This window comes from Epinephelus lanceolatus, chromosome 14, assembly GCF_041903045.1.
Source record: "Epinephelus lanceolatus isolate andai-2023 chromosome 14, ASM4190304v1, whole genome shotgun sequence".
NCBI lineage: Eukaryota > Metazoa > Chordata > Actinopteri > Perciformes > Serranidae > Epinephelus > Epinephelus lanceolatus.
Genome location: NC_135747.1, coordinates 25,757,990 through 25,776,097, shown reverse-complemented (window position 1 = coordinate 25,776,097; position 18,108 = coordinate 25,757,990). Strand labels below are relative to the sequence as shown.

At 41.1% G+C, this 18,108-nt stretch overlaps 1 protein-coding gene across 7 annotated transcripts in view; it reads left to right on the top strand.

The window, feature by feature from the left end:
- mid1 (midline 1) overlaps positions 1-18,108 on the top strand; it is a 39,567-nt gene that overhangs the window by 4,269 nt on the left and 17,190 nt on the right. The window contains exons 1-2 of one of the 7 annotated variants that reach the window (XM_033617135.2): positions 3,185-3,303; positions 16,139-16,860. In XM_033617135.2, the coding sequence (XP_033473026.1) occupies positions 16,195-16,860 (666 nt within the window). In that variant the 5' untranslated portion in view covers positions 3,185-3,303; positions 16,139-16,194. Of the gene's footprint in view, positions 1-3,184; positions 3,304-5,756; positions 5,916-7,430; positions 7,651-14,187; positions 14,364-16,138; positions 16,861-18,108 lie in introns of those variants that run through there. The other 6 variants (XM_033617136.2, XM_033617140.2, XM_033617134.2 and 3 more) reach the window with 6 other exon arrangements.

Sequence of the window (18,108 nt, the reverse complement as noted above, 5' to 3'; positions counted from 1 at the left end):
AGGAAAAAAATAAAAGCCAAGGCTTTCAGGCAACAGGGCTGTGGTGTGGACTAAACATAACACATGACCTTACTTTCCCAAAAGCTCCTTCACTGTTTGATTTCAATGGGAAAACACCAGACAGGGCAGTATTTCATTGTCTTGCTTTTAACCACATAGTATAACTGTTTTTCTTGGTGGCTAATGTTTTAAAGTTTCCTTTGGCCTTTTTTTTCTCCCTTAAAGTTTTGTGAAAATCTTTATATTGTAACTTTATTTTTGTTCAGTTAAAGGAGGTAGTAAAGCGGTACTATAACTTAGGGTGTGAAACAAATAGTTAATTGCCAAGCATGTGTCTTTAAAGGGACAGTTCACCCCAAAATCAAAAACACATATTTTTCCTCTTCTACTGCTGTAGATCATTTTGATGTGAGCCAAGTGCCATCTAGTTCCATTATATTCAAGAGACGACAGACATCTATGGCTGATATCTCCAAGTGAACTGTCTATTTTAGGCATTGTTTCTTAACAAGCAAAGCTAAGTAGTTTTTCACCAATGGCATCCCTGAACCATCAAAATGTACATCAACATTTAGAAAACCTCAAGGTGAAATAATAACAGTGATGGATTTGCTTAAGTGCCTCACTTAAGTACAAATCTAAAGCACTTGTACTTGAGTATTTCCATACCATGCAACATTAGTACTTTTCGCTCTTCTGCATTTGTCTGACAGCTTCAGTTACCTTTTGATTATAGATTTTCATCACCTTCTTGTCCAGTAACATCCATGTAACCCCAGATGTGTTGGTATTTTGTGATAAACTTGAAGTTTATTTTTGTGTTGAGAAAATTCTGCTATGTCTTAAGCTTAATAAATCCTTAAAAAGCCCTCTTGGATCAGCTGGAAAACGCATCATCACAAAGCTGCAAACAGAGCTGTTTTTCTGACACCATGAAAAGCTGACTTTTTAGAGATATGTGGTTCTTGCAAGACAGTGATGTTACAAACATATGATCTCACAGAATGTAATGTATTGTTGCAAATTAAATTATCTAACTGTAACCTCCCGAGACTCTGCGTCCTCATATGAGGACATTACATTTTGGGCTTCCTCTACCTTATATTTAATTCTGCTTAACTTAGACCTGTTGTCCTTGTTTGTGGACACTTTTGTGCTCGGACTGCCGCTGATCCCGACACAAAAGTGGACAAAGTACAAAACCTGACCAAATTTTATGGTTGGAACTGGTTTATTTGGGCTAGGTAACGTTTGTAGTTTGATATGGCATACAAATTTGACTACAGTAACAAGCTAAAATGCTGCTTGTTGAGGATACTGGGACTAAATTATTGTATTATCCCAGCATTTCACATACGTAGGTCAGCTAGGTGTGAGAGACTGTTCCTACAGGCAAAAAGGACATTCACAGACTGGAGTACAGAGCAGGGGAAATTTCATACAGAGTTACAAAACAAACAAATCACAAGGATTTTAGATATGTTGCATTGTTTGCAATTTTGTTTTTGCACCGCCATGTTCAGACATTGAAATGACCAGTTTTGAACAGTTTTAGACCTGAACAGTGACCTCTAATCCATACAGTTACAACACATTAAACGATTCTTGCATTTTTTGTAATTTTGTTTTTGCAAAATACAGTTATATACAGTTACAGTTATATTATAAAATCAACCCATTGTCCCCATATGAGGACATCTTCCCCCCCCCCAAAACTACTTCCTGTTTATCAGGTCCTACATTACCAAATAGCTCGGAGAAATTAAAAATGCGCAACAAACAAAAGCTGGGGTCTCGGGAATTTAAGGTTATAAAAATGAGCACAGTCGTAAACATCTACAGTGAGATGCAACATATGCAACTCCAAAAACATAATAAATCTCTGAAAGAAGCCATTTACGTTTTTTTTACCTTTAGTACATTTTGCTGATAATTCTTACGTAAATGGTTTTAAATGCAGGAGTTTTACTTGTAGAGGAGTGTATTCACAGTACTTTCACTTCAGTAAAGGGTCTGAATACCTCTTTCATCACTGAATCAAAGTCTTTCATACTAAATTCAATCCTAGTTTTTATTTGTTTGCTAAACCATATTAGAGAAGAGGCTGATAATTGATTCTGTCGTTGGCAAAACCATAAATGCAGCACCGATATAATCGCAACATGCTCAGAGGAAAAGAATCAATTCCAGGTCAATGCTCACGGCAGTCCTATATGTTAAGCCACACTTAATGCATGTAGACATCGGCTGGAGTGATGTGCACAGCAGATATTTTATACACGTCAGCATGCCTGTGTGATAGATAGCATTAACAATTAACAGGGTGCGATTTTTCTCTTAAACTGCACCACATAACACGTCTGCTGAAAGTTTAAAGATAAATTGCAGGAAGTGTTAATTGGCTTGGCGTTCATTTATTTGCTTGATGTTTGGATTGATTGTGTGTTGCTTAGTTATGGGCTGCATGCCTTGGGGATGAAAGCAATTAAAATCTTGAACCTTTGCCATGCTGAGGACAGACTACGCTTTCATCTTATTGTTTACTGGCAAAGCGAGGAGTGGCTGTTTTGGACCGTCCTAGTTAGGAAAACAATCATAGCTGCTTAGATCAACGTTCAAAAAGACAATATTGATGCCAACGCATGTGCTAACTCAATTAGGCGCATGCTTTAATTAGAGTGGTTTCTGAGGGCTTAATAGCAAACATAACATGATAAAGATATTCGGCTTTGTGTTGCCTTGTATGTGGTCTGTGATCTGATGAGTGCCATTTAGCGAGCGGCACAACACAACATTTATTGTGAGGATGTATGGAGCTGTGTATTAAATGCAACCATGCAGCAGAGCCCTGGAGACTGATCCCATCTGTTCAGGGCCTGGTGGTGTAGTCAGAAACTCATCAAAATGTGCTCCCCAAAGGTTCATGCAACCCCCCCTTTTGTCTCTCCATTTGCTACATCTTTGTCTTTTTGCTGAGAGGGTGGGGAGCCAGGGGCAAGAGCTCAACCCCAGAGTGGAAAGGGGGGGTTGATGGACCCGAGCATTAATGGAGACAATATCCATGAAATGACCCAGTGGAAGTGACGCTTCCTGGGCATGCTTTACGCTCGCATGAGCATACGGCTGGAGCTGGGGCAGGGTGGGGAGCAACTGAGGGAGGGAGTGTGGAAGGAGACAAGCCAGGATGCTACTGTATGTTTTGTTTAGTCTCTCATCCATGTGCTACTGAACCAGCATGCCGGGCTGCTAGAGGGAGTTGCATCTTCTTGCTGCATTTTAGAGGATCACACTGGACAATTGCACGTAAGTCAAGCGAACTGCCTTTTGTTTTGGGTGCTGAATTGAATGGGAAAGTTGTGGTGATTTGCTTTTGTGAGCAATCCTGCTGGAGTTGTTTTGACCACTGTCCTCCTGCTGATGAAATGTGACTCTTGTGCAGCATGAAAGTGTTACCTTATGTTCTCTTTTCTGTAAAAGGTGTAGACATCTTAGGCTTCCAGTGTTTCTTTGTTCAGTGCAAATTGAGTTTGCACTTGCTCACTGCTGAGCTCCAAGGTGAAGCATAACCTTCTAACATGATGACGTAGCGTACAAATGTCTCCTCCCTGAGAGAAATCCTGTTTCTATTTTACCCATCAAAGTTTACGTAACGTCAGGTTTCGCAGCCTATTTTGTTCCAACTTCTTATCTGCTCCTTCAGGAAGGCTTTTTTTTTGTCCCTTTTCAGGTCTTTGTCCAATTAATACAGCTTGATGTGCCAAACGCCACCAAGAGAACTGCCTCAGGCAGCAAATGGCCTTATTTAGTGGGGATGAATATTCATTTGTTTTGAATAATTATTCTGACAGTGCTGTTACTTATTGATAAGAAAATATATGTACAGCATATTTCAGCATATTTTTCTGGGAATAATTTTACTAAGATTACACCAAGAACATCTGCATCTTGATTGCCACTTATACAAGTACATAAACAAACAATATAATTATCATTGTCAGCTTCCTGACCTCTGGACTGGATTAAATTGTGTCTGTGTTATGAATTGGTTAAGATGGGACAGTCAATTTGTCTTTTGTCAAAGTTGATACATTATGACAAAGCAGATGTAACATGTTTGCCTTTAAACAGCATATCACATTTCTTTTGATTTGTGGAAGTTAAATTGATAATGAGGCACATAAATACACAAAAATAAATGTTTTGCTGTCCAGTTTCCGCACTGAAAGCCACAGAAACTGTGTGTGTTTGCCTGGATCATGGATCAGGTTGAATTTCCAGTGGGTGAAGTGGGAACAGTTGCTTAAACCGCAGCCCAGACAATTCCTCTTTCTTTTTTGGAATGGTTAAAACAGAAACAGACATTTTTCCACTTAATGTTTATTGCAGTTCAGAAAGGGGGCGTGACTTTGGATTGACCCTGGAGTGGCAAAAACCATTTTCACCTTTAAAAAGCACTGGCCTCAAATGTCAGTGGGACTCCACAGTCCATGTAAATGTCATGAGTTTTATGGCATTTTATTGCACTGAAATGAATCTTAGTGTGAGAGCGGGATGTAGCGAAGTCATTATTTCACAGGCAATTTATGGATACGTAGCTGTGTGTGGCCTTGGGCAGTGGCAATAACACTGTCTTGTAGATTTTCTTGCTGTTGTAAATTACAAGAGAGCTGGTGCTCATCTGAGGACTGATGCGAGAATAATGCAGCATTGCCATGTCTGTGTTTTACATAGGAAATGGATGTGTGCTGTGCTGTTTACAAATCCATTAGTGTGTGGGTAATGGGTACAGAATGAATGGAAGTCATGCCCAATTTATCTATTGTCTCTCCTTGCTTGCCAGACTGAGAGTTTAGTGGTGGTCACTGGGAGCAGAGTGACCCCTCTCAGGTATTGTTTGCCCGCTAACAGTGTCTTTACACATTTCTCCTCCTTACAAACTGCAGCAGACTTCAGACTGGCATGGGATGTTGGAAGGAACTGAAGAGTGACAGACAGCAGTAGGCTTGACTGAGAAACAAACAAGCTGTGAAGAGAGAGCTGAAGGTTTGCCAATGAAAAGATTAGAGTGGCATTTGGCTCCGGCGCCAAGATGCATCGTTGCTCTCGCCACACCGCCATGGCAACGGAAGCTTTATGCTTTCCTCCCAGTCCCCCTACTGTGTGTGTCCAGACTGTACCGAAGAGTCATTTAAAGATCTCGTGATTCTTCATGTCGACCCTAACATTTAGATAGATAGTCGTGTTCAACATAAATGCCACTTTCATTAATTCAGCTGTGTTAAATAGACATTTCCTATGTCAGCTTTGATTACTCACCCTTTTCCATAGCTTTATTTTCTTTTGAATGACATGTAAATGAGCGAGCCGCATAAAAAGTCTATTATAAATGTGCATGCAACCTCAGCTGAGCATCTCTCCAAGGCCCATCCATCCCAGTGCTCCCATTTGTCATGCAGGGCACCTCTGTTCCCCGGTGTCCAATCAGGAGTGCCTCCTTGGCTGCTAAAGGCGCCCACCCCCCCCACACCTCATCATCAGTTGTGATTGACAGCCTCCCACAGGAAGGAGGGGGGTTATTTACCTCCTTATGTTCTCATGGGACTAAGTTAATGATCCCAGCCAACAAAATAATACAAAGAAGGAAAAAGCCTGAGAAGTCGGCGCCTGGTTGAACCATTTGGAGCAGTTTCGGCTTCCTTTAGAGAGGATTAGAGAAGAAGGGGTTGTGTGAGGAGAATTTCAGAGATAGCGGTGAGACAGACGAAGCAGCAGAGCCCAGACAGAGAGTAGGAGCTAAAGTGAGGCTTCTGAGGAAAGCCGGTGTTTTTAGAAAAATTTCTTCCTGGGCTTTATTTCTGTATTCATCTGTCACCCGGACTATGGACTGTCTGGTTGACTGACTAACAGACTGCGAGGTAAGGGATCATCTGTATTTCAATGGGAGACACTTTAAAGGTCCCCTTAAGGTCTCTGTCTGACTTTAAAGTGAGGCTTTGGGAAACTTTTGGTGTGCTAAAATAAACATGCTTTGCAGTATTGTGCAAGTTTTTGTCTGTAGGTTGTTGAAATTATTCTTGGATTTAAAGAAAGAGCACAATGAAAACAAAATATCAGTTGTGATTCTGCAGCTAAAGTCGGTTTCTTCCTTATGAATTTTCTTTGCAACTAAATTTAATGATTTTTTTAGGCTTCTTTGCACATACTGCTGCAACTTTAGCATTTGCATTGGGTCTCACAAGATGTTAATAGGTTACTACAAGTCATTATCTGCCTCAACATACCTTCAAATCTAAGTTTTATTTCATTGTTCTCATGTTTCTTTAATACTTTATTGAACCCTACAGGCTATCCTGAAACACAAGGAGTCCTGGCAGGGGCTTTGGGTTTCAACTAATCCAAATCAATCCATGCCTTATGCTATGTGGTTTTACCACATAGCATAAACATTTGCTTTACACTGAGATACTGTATCAAAAACACTGTCTTGATGTCGCTGACAAGGTCGTTTGAGGTAATAGCCTCTAACTAAATACCTCAAACCTCACGTTTAAACAGTGAACATGGGCTCAAATCCAGAACTGAGAGACTGATCAAACTTTATGTGATTAGCAACGCTGTTTGGATGCCAGGGGTGTCAGTCAGCACATGTTTGTGTTGGGAACCTTTTCCACATAGCCAAAGAACGCTTAACAGACGCCAACAATGTGAGATGACTTTCAACAGCTCCTAAGTCAACTGTTGCAAAACCACAAAACATTCCTGCGTGTTTCCATTTCAGTGAATGTATTCACATGGAGAAACAAGAGGGTTGTGATTGCTTTAAGAAATAAGGTCGCTGAATGAATGTAGTGCCCAACTAAATGTGGTGTGCTTGATAGCCATCTGTGCTAATAAGCGTGACAACTGCCAGCAGAATATGGCTGTGTGAGAAAAACACTCGATTGTCTGTTAATGTACTGCTCATCCATGTTAGCGCTGGCACTGGGACTCAGACACAAAGTGTCACTGTCCTTCCTGGAAAGTATAATCATCATTGATTACTGTGTTTGCTTCTGCACCATTTCATTTGGCTGAATATGGAATCTTGCCTTAAGCGTGAAACACATTTCCAGCTCTGGCAGTCCAGATTTTGCCTGAACACGGTTGATATTACTTGTACATGTCATCATGCCCATTATGCAAAAATCAAGAGACAGTGTCTTATTAATGCACCGAATGTTGTTTTTCTGGTGTGCAGCTTCAGCTATTTGGATGATGTTTAGCTGAGGATGACAAAAAAAGCTTTGTTGAGAGTTATGGCAACACTCCATGCACTGATAGCCTCCAGTGATAGACCAAACCAGCAGAAGTCCTGCCCCTTTTGTGTGATTGGCCATTGCAACAATTTGCAGCCCACTGTGTGCACATGGGATAGGTACAGTCCTCAGTGAGAGGAGTGAAAAGGGTGGAAAGTTTCGATCCTCCTACTGGGTTTCTGTGGGCTTAGAGGATAGGGTTAGAGGGTCAGAAACTCACAGAGCGCAGGAGAGACGAGTCACTCTCCTCAAAGTTCACACTGCTGCACTGGATCAGCTTTGGCAGAGCCCAAATATCAACAGTGACTGACTTTAAAGGTGGCTCTTTCCTCTCTTGGATGTAATCATGTGGCGGGTAAGTCAGAAGGTCATTCTTAACTCAGACTGCATTATATGTTACTGCGCCTCTGTGTTGTGCTACCAAAACATTGAGTCATCATATGTTTCCAAGCCTCCGGGCAGAGCTCTGTGCAACTGCTGAGGTTGTTTGGCCTTGTTGTGTTCACAGATTCCTTCATGTTTTGAACTGTGGATAATACTTGAGGGATAAGAAGACTAAGTGAGAAGGCCGAGGGGAATTTTGTGATTAAAAAGCGTCAAAGAGAGTGGGAGTAGCTGAAGTAGGTTTCCAGTGTCAAAGCAGCTATTCAGTGTAGACTTTCTGTAAGTGTATGCGTCTGCACAGGCTCTATCTAAAAGAACTTAATATAATTTGCAAGAGCGATCACTTGAGTGTACCTTTTAATATTATTTCTGGAACGCCTTCTCCTTTTCTCAGTCATCTCAAAAGTTTTTTATTACCTTTGCTCAAACAGAGAGATCCTCAGCAGCACCAAGGGAGATAAACCCAGCCTTTCATCCATAATCTGGTGGCCTCATGACCTACAGAATACCTTTTACTCCGCTGATAAGATAAAATATACTGACTTTTCTCCCCCTGCTACATGCACATATGCTCTGGCAATACATCTGGACACAGTTTGTGACAGGCCTACATGCATGGGAGTCGTTTTACACGAAGCTAATGAAGAATAAAACTGGGGCATTGCTGTTGGGTCTGTGGTTTCCCTTATTAATTAGTAACTTATCTTGTTCCTGTGAGGAGGAATGTTAGACATCTTCCCACCAGAGTGCGCCGCCTTTGATCACGAGTGTGACAAATAGATATCAAGCTGTCACCATGGCAACTCATGTGGAGGTCTTTATGCGGAGCAGTTGCATTGGTTTAAGTGCAGGGTGAGATAAGATTCACTGAAGGGAAGATCTGTGAATATTAATGGTTACTACTGTTGATATAATTGTTGTTGTCAAGAAGAGATGAGATGAGATATGATATGATAAAATAAGATAATTCTTTATGAGTCACACATTATTGCAGCAGCAAAGGGGATAGTGCAAACCAAGAAACAACAACAACAAAAAAAACACCCAAAAAAAGCATAATATGACAAATAGATGGCCGAATGATTGATTGTAAATGATAAAACAACAATAAATAATGAATAATTATTTATAAAAATAAATTATAAATAATCCAAAATAAATAAATATAATAAATAATTCTAAATAATAACTATTATTATGTTATTATTATTATTATTATTATTATTATTATTATTATTATTATTATTATTATCATTATTATTATTGTGGCAACTAGTTTGCTTGCAGAATTGATAGAATTGGAAATAAAAAATGAACACAGTGTAGTGCAATTAGACTAAATTATTCTTAATAAAAAGCATTTTTATAATATTTTAAATGTATAGTATTATATTAATAATAATAATAATAATAATAATAATAATAATAATAATAATAATGATTGTAGAATTAGAAGAAAAATAAACATGGTATAGTCTAATTTGATTTTTATGAAAAAAAATAGCAATGTTTTTTAGTTATAGTACATTAATATCATTATTATTATTATTATTATTATTATTAGACCTGCACAGTGCCACCATGTAATTTAGGCATATTTTTATTGTAAGAAATGTCTTTGTAAGGAAAGATAATAATAGATTTTTTGCTGTAATTTATAAATCAGCCACATGATGTCGCTCTTTGAATGCCTTCCCCTGCAACAAAACATCCGTCTTGCTGTGTGTCGTTTACAAATCGCCTCTCCACACACGAGGTAAGACGGATAACTTTGCTAAGAGCTGGTTTGTGTTGTCTTGATGTTAATGAACTACTTTCCCACCTTAGTTCTGCGCTCAGTGAGACATTTCTCCTGTTTGGACTCAGTGAGCAGCAGGCTGTAGACGCATACTTGGAAAGTCACATTCAACCAAAGTTCCTGTGGTTGTGGAAAGGATACAGTGTTTTCCCGCCGATGCCACCTGCCAAGCCGCGGAGAGGAAATGAGGGTTTGGTGCAACTTTGTGATGCTGACCAGGATGACCTGTGCAGCAGCACAGACAGTGAGCACACAGAGAAATTAAAGACAGGGGGAAAAATAACTTGTTCTGCCGACCTTTAGACCTCTATTTCAACTTCTCAGTCTGTATGAAACTCATTAGCTCCAAACATTATGTGCATTATAGATTTTTAGTGCCATTTCCTCATCTAGGGCTTCATTATAAAACACCCTGCTCACTCGTGGAGGCAGCTTGAGCCTCTTAATGGAAAGTAGATTTGAGTCATCTTTTACTTTCATAACAATTTTATGTCTGCTAACATCAGTTTGCCAGATGAGTGCACATGTGACAGCGTTTGACAGATGAGTTCTAAATACAGTAGCCTAAATGTTTTTGTAATTAACTCGCCCTCCACAAATATCGGTGATAATGGATGTTGGTCAGGGCCAGACTTCATGCAGCTAATCTCAGTAATGTGTGCAGCTGCAGATCAGGTAGATTTGTCAGTCTAATCAGCTGGCTTCTGCTGCCACAGCTGTAAATCACATTAGGCTTGAGTGGGCCGCTGCTGAGTTGGCTGCTTTAGGGAGCAGCAACAGGCCACACATTGGTCACAGCCACGCTGTGAAGACAGGATTACAGATAAATATGTTAGGTGTCTGCCCCAGGAAAGAAGACAAAGAGCAATCACACTCGCTCAGTCGCTGAATAGGCTACATGGTTCAGAGCCATCATTAAAGGTGATAAAAGACCATAACCAAAAGGATTAGAAAGTGCTTGAGCAGGAAATTGTCTTCCTATCTGAGACGATGTAATTGTTTCATCTCTAAATGAGCCATTACTTCCTAATCAAATAAAACTCCAAATGTTAAGTCGGTGCTCAAGTTCATCATTTGACAAAGCGCCACACAGTTAGGAGCATATGTCTCACACCTGTCATATGTGCCACTATTGAGCATTAAGCGTCTTTTAGCATAATACTACGACAAACTGCAGTTGAATGTAAATGCAATTTGTATTCCAAAAGTAGGACATTTACACAGATTAGTCCTCTAACTATTTGCCCATAGCAACCATGGCTGTTAAAGTATGAACATACTGTATCATATTGGTTTATGAGGTGTTGGCTGGTAGTGTTTTTACCTTGTGGTTCTGTGTGTGTCACCCATAGACTGTATAAATAATGGACGTAGCTACTGTGACGTTACCCATGGGTTTGTGGACTCCTGTTTTAAATCCCCAAATTAGACATTTTGCCTGTTGCCATCTTGGTTATTTGGAGCTAGAAGTGACCGTAATTGGATGAAAGGGTGGATGTGACTGTGAAGCCGAGGACGCTATCGGAAGACAGCCTGAGACTCAAAGTGGTCCGCCCTCAATTTTTTGTAACTTCAAGCCTCAATAAAATGTAAATTTGTGAGTTATAAAAAACGCAGCCCCCTTGCAGTTGTTGTGAAAGGGGAAATTAGCTACAGAGACCAACACCGTTTTTTGTGCCAGCCTGTAAACAACGTTTATTTCTGCTGTAAATTTGGGCATTTTAAAATGGGGGTCTATGGGTATAGCCTGGAAATCCAGACCCAAATCTAGAAAGATTTAGGATCTGGCTATGAGTAATGAAAATGGCCCAACTCGAGGGGCGGCACCAAGCATGCATTTGTAAATATCACTGCATGCAATTGGATAACACTACGACCAATCAGAACAATACACGAGGTGACGTATGCGCTTAGCTACCAATGGAGCTAACTGGTGGATTAGACTCTTGCCGTATCCGGTCGGCAAAACAGCAAAAACGTCCTTCTTGCAAAGGAGAGACTCGAGCGCCGTCTTCTGTTTCTCTTTTAGAGAAAAAGTCAAGTCTAACTCGTTCATTGTAGCGGCCAAAGCCGTTTCAAACAGCTGGTGTTCATCCGTAGCCATCTTGCAATGTTTACTGACTGATTCCGGACTTTGTTGTCGCAACGCTTTCGTCATCTGTTTAGCTCGCCTCTGGCCCGCCTATATCAGATACACCGATGTGATTGGTGCAGCTGAGCATCATTACTGATTGCCAGAGTGACTTGCTGAGCAAATTCAAATTGTGCTCTCGTGAGAACTCTGGATTTCCAGGGTACTATGGGCTAGCCTCAAGTGGCCGTTCAAAGAACTACAACTTTTGGCACTTATGTGTTGGCTTCAACTTTCATCCTCTGAGGTTGCAGCTGGGGTCACCAATGTGGTCCAGGTGACACCAATTGCAGTGGGCGCTAACACAGAAGTGGTTTTGAGTACTTTGCCAGGTGTTTTGCCACGTTCCATTTACCAAGGAAGTTGGAGGTCGGAGCTTTGAATGAGTTCACTTCCGGGTTGACCGCATTCCAGTACAAGTCAGAAAACTAAGATGTTGTTAGCAATATGAGTTCTAGCCAATTTAGCCATTGTTAGCAATACCAGTTGATAACTTTACATTCTGCTGTATTTTGCGCACACTGTACAAACACAGAAGCAACATTTTCACATAGAGGTTGAACAGGACTGTGTGTACGACTGTTTAAATGAGACACAAGTCAGACAGAAGTGCTGATAAACAGTATATTACTGCAACTTTAACTATTGTTGATGCGTGGAGCAGTTATATTGGTTTTGAGGTGGGGGTTGGTGAGGTTTCTTAGACTTTCTGAGTCGGAAATTTGACTTCCCAGTGCTAATGGAAGGCACAATTTATATGTCTGTCTGTCTGTAGATAGGTTTGGTCAACACGATAGCATCACATTCGTCCAAGTTGTAGTCAGAAAACTTGATAGATGTGTAGTTGAGATCAAAATAAAGGTCAAGTTCAAAGATGAGTGTGCTTCAAGCAAGGAGGCCAGAAGTAGGGGGTAGGAAGTTGGAAAGCCCCTGGACCACATTCGTTTTAAGTCTTTGATTGCTGTACCACGTCTTGATTGATCCCATCGCGACATGGTCGTAAGTGAGTTTTTTTATAGACTATCTTTCATATGGGATTCTTGATAATATATACACCGTAATGTAACTTTCAAGAATCAGAATCACCTTTACTGGCCAAGTGTGTGTACATATACAGGGCATTTTGTCATTGCTGTCTATGTACTTACACAGAAATAGACATCAGCTAAGAGCAAGGACAACTAAGATGAATGTGACCAGTAAGTGAGAGCTAAAAGCTGAACAAATAAACAAAAACAGAAAAAGTACTGAGAGCAAAACACTAAGGGTTCAATCCTCTGCACCATCTTGTCTTTAAGGCTGCGTCTGCACTAATGTGACTGTGGCCTCTGAATGCAAGAACAGTCATATATGCCACAGTATATCAATAAAATGTCTATCGGTATTGAGGTATGCTCGAAGCAGCCATCCTAATACACTGGTTATGTGTGTACACTGTGTTTAAATGTAAAGGATGAGCAAGCAGAGGAGGGGAAGAAAAACCAGGAGTTTTATGTTTTTAAATAACAAACTTCTTAAATCTGGATCCCCTCAAGTCCTCTTGCTGATCTTACAAAACTAAATTCCATCCCAGCTGGAGACCATATTATAGAAGAAACCTGGGGAATGCCTGTCACATTCCCATGTGCATCTCCCGAGCAGTGTAGCTCCACACCCATCGCTTTGTCTGAACTTTAGCTTGTCTTTAATATTTACAGTGTATCTGTCTCTCAGAGAGGATGGCCACTCTGGGGACTCCTTTTGAATGACAGGAGAATTCAAATGGAGCACAGCGGGGGTGTGTCTGGCAATACAGGCACATGGTAAGCAGATGGTACCTCGGTGATTCCCACATGGGGGCCAACTGGGACCGACTCGTACGTCGCAGATGATGTTTTGTAGTGTCTGTCTTCATTTGTAGTCCTTTCTGTCACAGAGGATGCTCAGTGACTTTCATTTGCTGCTGTCAGGAAGTTGAGCGGTGATTTTATAAAGCAGACGTAGTTTCACTTTACTGTTATTTTAACATCTAAAGAGCTATGTGGTTTTCTGGATTGTGGCACTCATGAAGCGTAATACATATAACAAGCCACCAGAGACACAGAAATTCTTTTAATCCACGTCATTTTGCTTTTGGGACGCTGAGAGAGTCGCAGACCTCTGTCCCACGTTACAGATGATACCTGCTGCCCCTCAGGCTGCCTCTCAGTTGTGTTTGTGTCTTCAGCCTTTCTCTTTGAGTCCCTGGTGGCATAGCCAAGAAAAGTTCCAATCCACAGCATTGTGCTGTGAGAAGCTGGAGGGGATGGTCACATAAGGAAACCTGAAACTGATCCTGACGCTTTGAATTTCTGAATGGGCAGGGCTGAGAGGACACTAACCTGCCTGTGAGGGCATGGGCTGGGGCTCGGCACAACCCCGTGCCTCCGCTCTTTCTCTCTCTCTCTCTCCCACACTCTTGCTGTTGTCTGCTCTCTCTCTCTTCTTCCAGTGCTGGCCAGCGCTCCAGCTGTAGGTGGAGCTGGCTTTCCTGGAATTGTCGGGCAACTTTTCCTGTTGTGCTTTCTACCTCTTGCTCAATCTCTTGCTTAATGACATCTCTGCTGCAGGATTACTGGGGCTGTGAAGACTTGTGCCGTACGGATGCCCGTCTCTACAGCATGCTGGGGTTTATTTCCGGTGCATTTGGTGTCTTAGATATGTTTTTATGATTTAGATCAGAAGTTTCCCTTCAGCAGAAATGTCTCGGCATTGCAAAGTGGGGCGAAATCCATCGGTGGGTAAAGTAAACTGTGTATGAATGGGAGAGCTTTCAGGAGTGCGTAATGTACTCGGGGCCGTAATGCAGTTTATGGTGGCTCTTTGCCACAGTGTTGTCTTACAGGCTTTTTGTAACTTGAGGATATTTTATATCACAAGCGATGACATCAGAGGATTAGCTTTTTGCATTGTGTTTGCCATACAAAGCTCTGTATTCATTTTGTATTGAGGACAGCCTGGTTGAAATAACAACTTAACCTGTTTGACGAGTACAGTAACTGCTAAAAATGCTGTGATGTTGTCTCGTGTGTTCAAGTAAAGGCAAGTCAAACAAATTGATAAAGTATTGGACAAGTGTTTCAGAAGTTTCGTGTGCCACAGTTTGCTTACTCTGCGGACATTAGTTCAGTTTTAGCTCCTTATAAATGCACGAATTAATTATTGACTGCAAACAGTGTCTGAATTTTTAAAGAGAATATGTCAGTGAATGATAAAACACCAACTTTCAAACAATGTCTATGTCAAAAGGCTTGATGTTTAGCATGTTTTGTTGAAGACTGAAGGGTTTGCACAGTGAAGAGGTTGTGTTTGATCCTAACTTCTAGACACCTGCATTCGCCGCGTTGTCTTTAAAGAACAAAATAGCAAAGAAACAAAGGCCCACAGATGCATCACAGTCACAAGAGACAAGTGCAACAATCGCCTCTTGTTTTGTACAGTGCAGCGGGATAGCTGCGTGTCTGTGAAGATTTGAATAGAATGGAAAGAACAAACCCAGGTCTGTGGCTCAGAGGTAATTGCTGTATCCTCACAACTTCAAAAGGCTACTTGTGCCCGACTGTCCTGATAATGAGCTTTTGCCTTCTTCACACATAATGAGTGGAGGTAGAGAGTTCACATAGAGAGGGACGCTGTGAGCACAGTGTGTCCACTCGCAGCTGGGGTGTCTGACTGGCCGGGAACAAAGGCTTAGTGTCTGTGATAGTGTGGAGCCCCAGCCATCAGCAAGCAGGCCAATACACTTCTGCTTGGCTGAGCTGTCAGTCCTCGCTGGCCCGCTGGCCTGCGGACTACAGTATAGAGAGGAACACATGGGGATAGGCTAGACTATTCCTGTGCCAAATTAAAATGAGCCGCTGCTGCATTCTTGAAGTCGTAAGTTCAGCCAAATAGACCATACAGACGTCTGATATATGTGTAACATGCAGACACATGTTTCTGTTGGAGTGCTTGCTTGTTTTATTGTTTGCTTCATTTCCATAATCAGATATCTCTCACAAATATTTGCACACAGCAATATTTATATTCATGTTTTCATGTTCAGTTTGCAGTGGAAAACTCAAGATTTGGAATAATTTTGTGCTTATTATCATAAGTACTTATAATAACAAGAGACAGAATATGTGTGGTCTTTTTTATTTATTTATTTATTTTTCAAGTTCATGTCAAAACCTTAACAAGGATTATTTTCATTATCATATAATCTGTTAATTATTTTTTTGATTAATTGTTCGGCCCATAGAATCTCAGTAAAAGTTGAAAAATGAAAAAAAAAAAATTCAATTTACTATCACAAAAGATAAATTAAAGTTGGAACTGTTCACAACTGACAAGCTGAAACCAAAGAATGTTTGGTGTTCTTTCTTCAAAACATAACCTTGATCATTATAATAGCTGCAGATTGAAGGCATCCCATTACCTCCTATTCAAAGAGTGTTCCCAACCTCCCACATTGTAACTGTTTTCACAGCTTTCACCCTTTTCTAATTCACGTCTGTGTCATCTTTACAGATAGCTCATCAGCTTCCCTGGATTTCGCTGACGACCTCATTTAGTTTCGCCTGAAGATGGAAACACTGGAGTCGGAACTGACCTGCCCAATCTGTCTGGAGCTCTTTGAGGACCCGCTGCTCTTGCCCTGTGCTCACAGCCTTTGTTTCAACTGTGCCCATCGCATCCTGGTCTCACACTGCACGCCCAGCGAGCCAATTCAGTCCATCAGCGCCTTTCAGTGTCCAACCTGTCGCTATGTCATCACCCTCAACCAGAGGGGCCTAGAGGGACTCAAACGCAACGTTACCTTACAGAATATCATTGACCGTTACCAGAAGGCTTCTCTAAGCGGACCTAATTCTCCTAACGAGACTCGGCGTGAGCGAGCCGCCCCCGACAGCAAAGCCATGACTTCTCCCGGTGACCGGGTGCAGTGCCAGTTCTGTGAGCAGGACCCTCCGCAGGACGCAGTGAAGACCTGCGTCACCTGTGAGGTGTCGTACTGCGATGAATGTCTCAAGGCCACCCACCCTAACAAGAAGCCTTTCACGGGCCACCGTCTAATCGAGCCCTTACTGGACTCCCATCTGCGTGGGCTCATGTGTCTGGAGCATGAGGACGAGAAGGTCAACATGTACTGTGTGACAGATGAACAGTTGATCTGTGCATTGTGTAAGCTGGTTGGCCGACACCGGGACCATCACGTGGCGGCCCTCAGTGACCGGTATGACAAACTCAAGGTAAGAAATGATTTGTAGTTCGAGGAATGCTTTGAGATTTATGATGCACTGAAGCAAACTGTCCCTACTGATCGTAGTCCCACAGAATTCCAACCTGAGTCTGATATTTTTCTCAAAATCTCTTTTTATCTTCTACAGTATGACATGTACACAAGCCAATATGAATTTTAAAGCCAACAATTGAATGGATTTTAGTGATGTCGAAATGTGCACAAACACCTAGATAAATGTGTCTATCAGCAAATTACAAAAAGTTGCAGTTATTATGTTTTTGGTATTAACTTGTTGTATTATCGGAAACAAACACCTTGAACTGTAACACTGGTCATTATTTGTTTTGTACTGAAACTTAGCTGAACCATTATTTTGTAGAATTGGGTTTCAGTTGCTGGTTCCGTTTTTATCCAGTCCAAATTAATTTGATACTGGATTTGGATTTGATAAAATGCGATCGAACCCAAACTATTAGTTTGTTTAAAATGTACTAAATCACACCTCTCCGTCAAGATAAAATATCCGAATAATGTACATGATCTTCTATTTGATAAATGTATTATTCCTTGCAACAAGTAAGTTAATACTGCATAATGTTCCGGAAAGTGAGATGCACATCTGTTAATAACTGTAAATCAAATGTAAAGCAAACGTCATCTTTTAGCAGATCTTGAGTGGTACTGTAAACTTTCTACGATAAACAATATGAAATAACTCATGCTTTCTCACGCAATTAGACTTTACAATAATGAGTGCACCCAATGATATTCTGAGTTTTTCTTATTGTCAACAAATCCCATGAAAAGACCAAAACCAACCACAATTGATCCTTCTAGCCTGTGCCTGATATAGCTTATTCATCTGTGCCATAGACCTCCATTGTTTGCCAAAAACACAAAAAAGAGCCACACCATTGCACTGTGTGACATGCTCCCTCATGATGATGAACATGGGCACTTTATTTTAGGTCAGTCCACTCTGCTGTTAATACTCAGGACTAGTGTAACAGATCTGTGGCGGAGACGAAGACACGATTTTTTTGTCTGGACTCTATTTTCCCATGTTTCTGTGTCTAATTGAGTAATGGGAACAGCGATTTTTGAAACTGGACCAGTATTGAGCGAGAGGGCTGCAGCCAGCTGTCATGAAACAGGCTGCAGTCTAACCACTCAGGGCATGTTCGTATTGTCAGTTTAGGTCCATTAAAAGTGCTTGTTTTTGCCACTGACAGGCTCAGATTAGCATGCTAAGTGT